At 41.3% G+C, this 10,252-nt stretch overlaps 1 protein-coding gene across 6 annotated transcripts in view; it reads right to left on the bottom strand.

Annotated features, from left to right (window-relative positions):
- CYTIP (cytohesin 1 interacting protein) overlaps nucleotides 1-5,456 on the bottom strand; it is a 66,082-nt gene extending 60,626 nt beyond the window's left edge. For 4 of the 6 annotated variants that reach the window (XM_014534078.1, XM_014534076.1, XM_014534075.1 and 1 more), the window contains exons 1-2: nucleotides 5,361-5,418; nucleotides 3,872-4,125 (exon numbers count right to left, since the gene is read on the bottom strand). In XM_014534078.1, the coding sequence (XP_014389564.1) occupies nucleotides 3,872-3,874 (3 nt within the window). In that variant the 5' untranslated portion in view covers nucleotides 3,875-4,125; nucleotides 5,361-5,418. Of the gene's footprint in view, nucleotides 1-3,871; nucleotides 4,126-5,360 lie in introns of all 6 variants that reach the window. The other 2 variants (XM_005859327.2, XM_005859324.2) reach the window with 2 other exon arrangements.
- Between the last annotated feature and the right edge of the window lie 4,796 nt (nucleotides 5,457-10,252).

The following is a 10,252-nucleotide window of genomic DNA, read 5'->3' on the forward strand; positions in this document are numbered from 1 at the left end:
CACACACACATCTATACACTTGTTGGCTGTTTCAGTCGCAGCATTCAAGTGCTGCTCAATTTCATCTAATTTCATCTTTGTCTTTTAAGAAAGGCAGATAACTAAGGTGTCAGCCCCCTTTCCTCTGCTCTTCAGGCTTCATCTTGGGAGAGCACTTGGCAACAGCCATATGCAAGCTAGCCAGCAGATTCAGTACAACCTGACATTTACCAGACAAGGATTTCATTTAATTGCAGTCTATTTGATTCGTGGTCCCTGTTCCCTTCCTCCTTTGATCGTTTTTCTCTTCGTTCGTCACTCCACGTAGTGTGGGTGGCAGATATGAACAAATCACCAAATTTGATATATTCCACTTTGTTCCCTTTTAGAAGTTCTTATAGTTTTCCTGAGGAAAGTCAATTAAACTGTTGACTTAAATACTATTTGGGAATCAATTATAATTCCAATTAACTGTGCCATCTGGGTTGTTCATTACCACTCTTGGGGAAAATTTGTAATGGTGAGAAAGTATGTCTCCCATCCTCATGTATATTCATCTTCTGTTCTAGGACCTATGTTCAGACACTGGCCTTGGACCCCCACATCCAAGAACTAACCTCCTGGTTAGTCACACCTTGGCTCTGTCTGCAACCATTTTCCTAGCTATAGAGGGCTTGTCACTGACATTTCCCTTCTCTTCCCACCCTGAGCTAACATTTACTAAGTGCTTTATTATATGCCAATCACTCCGCTAAGTGCTTTGTATGCATTATTTCTGTCAATCCCATTGTTAACATAGGTAGCTAGTTATTAATAAAGTAAGGGAGCAAAGGGAATTAGACATTAAGTATAATAAACTAGGGAGCTGAGTAGGACATCAAGCCTGACTTACGAGGGAGCTATAACATTCACAGGCTTCCCAGGGTCCACTGCATCCTGCCACAAGGGGACTTAATCCCCAAAGCAGGCTGTGGGGGCAGGACCAGCCATTATCCAGGATTACTCAGGGAGAGAAAATAATAAAGAGGAAATTCCTCTGCTGGGTGCATGTACAGTAGGAGCCAAGATGGCAACCAAAAAGGGGAGGAATCTAACCTGGGAAAAAGACTGGATTGGATAGGGGGAGGACCTAATACAAGCCCACAAAGAGGCAGGAAAGAGATTGGTTAGTTTGAAAGAAAGCTTACTCCTTCCTAAGCCTAAGGTAATAAAATCAAAGCTTAACAAAGGCCCCTCAGTAGCACCTCTTTGTTGGCCTGTTTGTGTGTTTTTTGTTCTCTCTCCATAGTAGCTGTGCAGTTCCAAATGCAGGTCCGTTGCAGCCATGCAGGCCTGGCAGCTGCACACACCCAAGCATGGGCTCCAAGCAGGGCTCCAAGCATAGGCTTCCATGCAACAGCTCAGCACCAGCCAAGCACAGCCTGGAACAGAGACTAAGCTAGCCAGAAAGGGGTGGGGAACAGAGACTGGGCTGAATTAAGCTTTGGCATGGACTAAACTGAACTACAACAGCTTCATATGCCCTGCTGATGCCAGGTAGTGGAACAACATCTCTGGACTCTGGTCCTTTTTCTGGGCTTGATGAAGAGAAAGCTGGACTTCTTCCACAGCAGGATGGAGCTAAGCTACCTGGTGGTGGATGAAACCCCCAGCATCAGGAATGGTCCTTTGTGTTTGCTACAGCTTCAATAAATATTACCCCTACACCCCATCCTCCCATGCATGGGTCCCTAAAATGCTTTTCTTGTGACTCCATGGAAGAACCCCATTTTCACTGGCAAAACACCATGAGGTAGGCAGTATGGTTCTCCTCTCAGCATGGCTGGACATGGAGAGTATTATGCTAAGCAAAATAAGCCAGTCAGAGAAAGATTAGTATCACATGATCTCACTCATATGTGGAATCTAAGGAAGAAAATAAACTGATGAACAAAATAGATCCAGAGACATAGAAGCATGGAACAGATTGATGAATCTCAGAGCAAAGGCGTGGGTGGTGGTGGATGGGAGTGATTAACCTGGGAACTTATATGCATTCTAGAGGCCCAGTGCACGATATTTGTGCACTCAGGGGCGTGAGGGTCCCTCAGCCCAGCCTGCACCCTTTTGCAGTCTGGGAGCCCTCGGGGTATGTCCGACTGATGGCTTAGGCCCGCTCCCCACGGAGAGCGGGCCTAAGCTGGCAGTAGGACATCCTTAGCATTGCCATGGAGGCAGGAGAGGCTCCCACGACCACCACTGCGCTCACCAGCTGTCAGCTTCTGGCTGAGCAGCACTCCCGCTGTGGGAGCACACTGACCACCAGGGGGCAGCTCCTGCGTTGAGCGCCTGCCCCCTGGTGGTCAGTGCACATCATAGCGACCAATTGTTCTCCCATTCAGTTGATTTGCATATAATACCCTTTTATTATATAGGACATGGACACAGACAATAGGGTTGTGAAGGTCTGTGAGGGGTGGTTGCGGGATGGAGGGCATCAATGGGAAAAACAAATCAACAAAGGGGACACCTTTAATACTTTCAACAATAAAGAAAAATAAATAAATAAAAATAAAAAGGAGGAACCTGTCTCTTAGAGAAAAGTACTTTGTGCAAAGCCACAGGGAATCCAAACCCAGGTCTCTGTGACAAACCCTGCCTCTTCATCTAAGCTTATCTGAGTCTGAGAGCCAGGCTCCTGGTGGGCTTCAAGCCTACAGTCCTCTCATGAGATAAACAAGCTAGAGAAAACCCACACATTTTCCTCAAAAGTGAGGTCCTCCAACACCTGCAGCTTTGACAAAATAAAGATTCCCAGGGACACTCCTCCCCCAACTTCTTGAATCAGAATCCCTAGTAATAAGTCTCAGGAACCAGTCCTGAGCACTTTTTATGCTTAAAAGTTTGAGATCCACGGCCCTAGGTTTTTTGTTTATTTTATTTGTTTTTTTTTTCTTCTTTGACACGGAAAGTGTCCTTTAATAAAACTTTCCTGGAAATAACGCGCTGACCCCTGGTGGTCTAACCCAAAAGTGTGACTCTGCCAAGATAGGGCTTTGAGAAAATACTCTGTGATAAGCTCACAGCTCACCTTTGGCTGCAATTTATTTGATTAAGTATCAGCTGCCTCTGGCTGAGTTCTGGCCTATCTCATAGAAAGCACATCAAAGCAATTAGTTTGATGACCTTTTTGGTAGCAGCTACAAAAAGAGATAGCTTTTTGATCAATAAATATTTATCAATTGTCTATTAGCAGGTAATGCAGAACTGAAAGGACAGGATTCCTAGTCTTAGAAATGTTAGTGTAGCTGTAGATAAGGAAAAAAACCTATTCTAGAGAGAGCGAGAGCGAGAGAGAGAGAGTAAATTTCCATGAGCTGCTTTACCCTGTCTTCATTAGAATATCATGTTTGAGCTCTAGTGCTTAGCCAGTTTAAACTTGGCTTCTCACCAACTCCTTTTTTCTTTTACTAAGAAACTTTCACTTTCTTGACCGGTCTTTTTCCCCTTCTCCTTTCAATGATATCACATGCCTGTATTTATTGCACCTTTCTGGTTATTACCAAAATTGTCTGGCTGTCACAAACCCAATATTCGACCTGATAGAAGAAATACCCATTATTAAATTCACTGACGCTATGATGTAAGAAGAGACCTAGTAACAAGAATAACTACAATAAAAACACAAGTGGAAGTCCAGAACATTTAGGGAGGGGGACCCTAAAAGCTAAACCAGCTTATTTCAAGAAACATTTGAATAATAAATTTCCAGCAATAATTCCATTAATATTTTATTGTTCTTAATATGCAATACTACACTAGAACGTGTTCATGTCCTCCACTCCCCCACATCAAAGAAAATAACAATAATGCATAATGAGAATCAACCCATACGTTTCAAACCCACACTTACCATAGAACTTTAGTTGGCAAATGGAATTGAGTGGGCAAATCACCGACAGTGATTCCTAGTCACCCAGCCAGAAGGTATGAGGTTGCGCCTCTTCTGTGCTAAATGAATGTGCAGCGCCCTGCAATGCAACAGGACGCTGACCTTCTGGAAAGGAAATTCGATCTCACCCCAACTCATGCTGCCCTCCTCCCCTTTCCACGGGCGTTCCCATGTGTTTATTGCAGGACTTGAACAAACTGTCTAGTATCAAATACCTTAAAATAAAAGAGAAAAAAAAAGCAACAACAATTCAATAATGCCTATGTGATTCACAAGCCCTATACAGAGGGAAAATCAGGATTCCTCGTTCTGTAATGAATCAAGTGGAAAAATAAACCATTTCTTACCTGGAGTCACTCCCAAATCAATGTTTCACCTGTGGTTTTTATGGGTGTGCTAATCTTTCAGAGTTTCAATGTTGCTTACTATGATCTAACTACGAATTTCACTGTGCTTGATCTTGGTTTCAGATTAATAGCAAGTACAAAACAGACACCAGTTACATGGTCTATCTTTTTAACAGAAAACCATGTTAGCTTTTGTCCACAAAACATTCATTGCCAGTCTAGAAACAATTTATAGAAACAGCAAATTTGCCACATGTATAGCAACCAGCATATAAATATGTATCATGAAAAAGTCCACACACAGAAAGCCTCATGATTTGGTTTAGAAAACAAGTCACTTCAAAGTTGTGGAAAATAGGACCTGTTCCTGCCTTAAAGGCAAGATCTGCCACCGATAGTCATTTGCATGATTCCGCACCTGTAACCAGCTCTCTGCGCATTCCTTTGAGATAATTCTTAGGCATGATCCGTTGAAAGCTAATAGAACCTCAAAAGGAAAATTTTTTTCTTGAGTTTGTTCATAAAGAACAGCCATTTTAAATAGAAAAACAGCTTTTATTTTTCTAAATCATATTTAAACTATTTAACTATTAAGTTCCTAAAAATAAAAGCAATTTTTATAGTAATAAATACATTGGAAAATTTGCAGCCTATGATTATTGCGAGACAGAACCCCTTTATGTGCCATCATTAAATATTTTTTAAAAACTGTGGGGAATGTAATCACAGTAGTTAAAATGTTTGCCCATCTGAAAGAAATCTGGCTTGTCTTAGGAGTTTCTTCTAACAAAACTACAGTAGTTTCTGCCAGTTAGAGTCGAGGTTTTGTATTAGGGGTGTATAACCATATGCACTTTAGAGACCAGCTGTTTGGGCACATCCTCACAATCACCCATATAACACCCGCTACCTCTCCTCCAGGATTTAGTTTGATGTGTCCTCACAGATCAGCCTGTCTGTCCCAATAGCTTCTTCTAGGCCTGGCCAAGAACCTGCCTTCCTCTCTACAGCAGTCACTCTAAGCATCACTAAGCTCTTCCTAAATTCCATTTCCCCAGCGTCTCTTGAGAAAGAAATCTGTCTGGCGTGTACTTTGTCCTTACCTGTCCTGCAGGGCTGGAGAAGGCAGTGAGTGCGATGTGGCTGCCCTTTGGAAGATCCTGGCCCAGCACAGAGCTGGGGGAGGGCACAGTATGGGCAGCTGGAGGAAGAGAAGGAGGAGTAATGTCTGTGCCACTGCAAACATGATAGGGTGCCAACAAAAACACCATTCTTTTTCCCAAGGAGTTCAAAGCACTTTGCAAACATTAACTCATGAGGCCCAGTAGTCATAGAGCAATTATTACTTTATGACGCCCTTCAGATAACCATTGCAAGCAAAGTCACTAGGAAAGCAAGTCTATTCATTATTTTGTAATTCCTCAGATATTTATTGAGCACCTACTATGTGCTGGATACTGCAGTTAAAAGAGCAAGTATGACAGACAAGGTCGGTGCTCCTACAGGCTCTCACACTAGGCCATGCCCACTTGCTCACTCCTTAGGCAGGGTACTAAGCACTTGGCTACACTGCTTACTACCCTCATTTACACTTTATTTTAGGCCAAATTGTTTAATGGAATGTGCCCTATTCTTTAGAATGTCTATAATGTGCTAAGTGCTGAGCAAACACACTGAAGAAAAAAATATTTTGAAAGTGCTTTCTTTTAAGATGCTACAAACAAAGCTTGATTGTGAGCAATCCTGTCCCTTTGAAATGTTTGTGGAATTACTAGGCTGGACAAGGAGAGTTAAGATCAGAAATAACATGCCAAACAGTTTACGTAAATAACCTGGCTTTTAAAAAATGATTAATCAGACATGCTTATGTCTGGTGAAGTGGAGAGCCTTTATCCAGGGGTCTTTTTCCTGGCCTCTTTTTTATTTTCTGCGACAAAATGACAGGTCAGGTGCAGGAAGTGACTTATGCCATTTCTACATCTTTCTCCTTACGCAACAGACTCCAGACATTTTATTTACGATTAACTGGACCAGGCTGGTGACTGCTTTTTAAAAATGCAGGACTTACTGATGAATCAAGAGAGATTTAAGCTGTTATGTTTTAAAGATGTTAATAAGGATTCTAATATGTTCTGGGAGTCACTAACCCAACCCAGGCTTCTGCAGTTTCACTCAGAAATTTGCACATATTTTAAAAGTCCTAGGAAATTACACCATCATCTAAAGTTCAACTTCCCTCTTTAATAAACACATCCCTGACTAAATGAAATGGAAGTATTATATTGATTCACTACTCAAGTGTATTGGTTAACATACATACCCAGTGAAATTCAAGCTCCATATCTTATCAGTTAAACAGCATCTTCATTTGGCCCCAAACTACATTGCTAGCCTCAGCCTCATCTCCCCAGTACTCTAGCCACTACAGATTTTATAATTTTTACTATATCAGGCTTATTTGATACCCTCTGCCTTGAAGGCTGCTCCCTCACTCACACACAAAGACACACACACACACACACACACACGTACACGCAATCACACACACACAGTTTGTCCACACCTGGAAAAGTATTCATTCTTCAAGATCAGATGACATCTTCCCATTTCCCACACCACTAGCTTATCACATTTATTTATATAGGTATCTAACAAAAGCCTGAATATTTCATGTAGAGCGATCACATTTTATTCCTTTGTATCTTCAGTGTCTAGTTTCAAATCTTCGTTGAAGTTGACTTTTCTACAGAGCATCCATAAAGCACTTACTGAGGCTGGCAAGGGGATGGGTTGCACTTGGGTTGACTCTGCAGATGGAAGCACAAATGGGATGCTTAAAACCTCTTTATTAAGCAGGGCTGCTAAGAAAGGGAATAAAGGCAATTCAATAAATTATTGAGTTAAAACATCTATTTTTAAATTAAAGAACTATTACATTAATATCAACACCATTGTCATTCAGCTCTTCACCTTTAGAATGGCCAATAGCTCAAGAGCTGGGACCATATTCTACTCCAATTGTAATAACAGCATTGAAAACAGTAGACCTACTGAATGGGTAAAGGAGATACAAAACAGTTAAGCTTGACAGCAATGGCAATGCTAATTGAGACTTCTGATTTCTGCTCTCAAATCCAACAGGAGGAGAACAGAAGGGAGGGATAGGGAAGGGCCCAGAACAAAGAGGAGAGGAGGAAAGGGAGGGACTGGATTGCTGGGAAAGATTATCCTTAGACTCCATGTTCGCCATTTTTATCTTTTGGAAACTGAAAAATATAGATGTTCTTACAGGTTGTACAGAGCATAATGATAGGCAGTCGAAGATAAATACTACCCAGTCAAAAAGTTGCTCTTTCTCTGGAGCCTCTTACAAAAATTATTTTAAGGGCATCCTGCTTTCTTTCAATGTGTCTAGGAAGGTTCCTTTCATTCTCTAAAGTTGAAATATTGATATGTTTCACAAATTTACCCCCCCCCCCAAATTTTCAGAAAGTCAGTAATTGAACAATGTTGCTCTGTACTTTTTATGAACTTGTGTACACCGTATATATGCGTCCTCTTGCGTGAACCCATGCACAGCGCGTATGTTTAAACCTCACACTTTTAATGGGCACGGTGAAGTTCTTTCACATGCATTATTAGCTCATTTGACCCTCATAGTCTCCTGTTATGGTCGGTAGAATACTGTACAAATGAAGAAACCTTGTCTCAGACAAACTTAGTGTCTTGTAGAATTAATATATAAACACAAGCTAATAGTACCCCCAAGGTTTTTTCTATCACATCATACTATGTGATTACTTTAACAATTATTAGAGATGCAGCTTTGATTCTTTACATTTCTTTAAAAAATGCTGGCTCTGTATATTTTGCACCCGCTTACTGAGCAGGAAGTATATGTATGATCCACAACAATCTTTTTTCCTGGATACTGGGAATCCCCTAAGAATCCACTTGTCATTTAGGGGATGCATTCCCTGGTTAATCAGACCTGATCCACATACAAGCAAATGTTTATTTTCAGATAAAACTCCAAACTTTCACCCTTCATTAATTCCTTAGCAGGCAATGCAAAATCTTCTTTCTGCCAAATCCAGCAGAGGGCAGGATGCTCCCACCAACAGCAGGCTGGCTGGTGCTGCCAGCCCAACCAGAGCGACTACCTGGTGGAGTGCTCTGACTTGACAGCAGTCATCCTTTTCCCCGCCTGGATCTGAAAAAAAAGATGCGGGCTTGAGCTGAGAATAAGGGTGTGTGGCATGTCCTGGGAAATGCCAGGAAAAGCTTTGCTTTTGAAGCTGCCTACGTTTTGTTTGCACTTGATCTTGAAGATACCTGGACACTAGCCAATTCCAATTATCTTTCTGGAATATCTTGCTGAGGAGGCTACACTGGGGAATTAATTTAAATATAGCATAAGAATTTCTGTTTCTGGTTTTAGGTCATCTCAGGTCACAGCTGACACTCACATGCCCTGTCTTGGGTTCCCCATCTCAGCTCAACCCGCACCTGCTATCCTTCTCTGTCCTTCAGAACTCCTAATGGCTCCCCATTGCTTGGCCTCCTTGGTCTGTCATCCCGGCACAGGGCACAGCCCCCACTAATAAGGGTTATTGACTCAATGCTCACTAATTAAAATCCACTCTTCATCCCTAGGGCTAACTCAAGAAGCACCTCCTCCAGGAAGTTTCTGGAGATCCCAGCCCCAGTGATCATCAAACTTTCACCAAGTGAATTCCTAGCAAGTGAACTACTAGGTGAAGGTTTACCATTAGGCCTTAGATCTAAAAGATATAGCCCGTTCCTTCTAGTCCAGATTGTAGCATGGTAAATGCAAAATGGAAGGGGCAAGCATAAATGCTACAGTTAGTCAAATGTTTTGTAGAATGTTCTTCATTTGGGGTTTATCTGATTTTTCATCATGATTAAAGAGAAACTGACCAGTGCTTTTGAATGTGGCAGAAAAATTGTAGCAGTCTTTTAGAGTTTCAAACTACAGGCAAGAACTTTGTCATCAGTACCAGAAGGCTTCCAGAATTGGCTGGCATCTGGGTGGAGAGTGGCTGGTTGGTCAGGTTCTGCATCACTTCCCAACTCACTCCCCTTCTCTCAACCCTCCCTTCCCCCAGTCAGATGGAAGCAATTTATTTTTTACCTGTATTACTTATGTATCCCTCTGGGCACTATATACAGATTTCCTTTTAAAGAAAAGAGGCCTACAAAAATAGGCAAACATACCAGGTACAACCTACTCATTGTAATCAAAACAACAAAATACACTTTAAAACAATTTGAAAATCATTACTCAAAACTCCAAAGGCCTTTCTTTACTGTTGAAGTAATCAAGCCTGGTGAGGAGAAAAGACCTGAGGTAAGAAGAGCAGTCCTTTCTCTTATATTTATTTATTTATTCAATTATCTATTTTTATCGTTACAGACTCGCAGATACTTATTTTGTTCTATGGGTTATAATCCAGTATTATCATTGCTTATTTTGTTGCTCAAATTGCCCCAGCTTTGGCACTTGTGAGCTGCTACAGATTGGTGTCTAATCTTTTTAATATGCTCCCATCATTTATTGAACACTTACTTTCTGGCATCACAAGATAATCTGGGCTTCTGTACTCAGCCCTGGATTCAGCCTTTTACTGGAAAGTGGTACTTAGAACATGAGTTCTGGGTATTGGGTATACTCATTGCTGCTGGGGTGTCAAAGGCTTCTAGGCCTTTTAAGTATGTACACATGTATATAATGCCTCATTATATACATGTGTACATACACAAAGCATGCACATCTGTATCTATTTGTATTATATACATATATAGAGATATAATACAAATAGATACAGATGTGTAAGTAGATAGATAGAGAGATAGAGAGATATAAGTAATTAAAACTGATACTTTCCATTCTAATGCATAGAGTTCAAAGAGTCTCCCTCTTTCCTCAGTTGTAACTCCTTTCTCTGGCAGTGATAAATTGGCTCTGATTATA

Source organism: Myotis brandtii, unplaced genomic scaffold, assembly GCF_000412655.1.
Source record: "Myotis brandtii unplaced genomic scaffold, ASM41265v1 scaffold125, whole genome shotgun sequence".
Taxonomy (NCBI): Eukaryota; Metazoa; Chordata; class Mammalia; order Chiroptera; family Vespertilionidae; genus Myotis; species Myotis brandtii.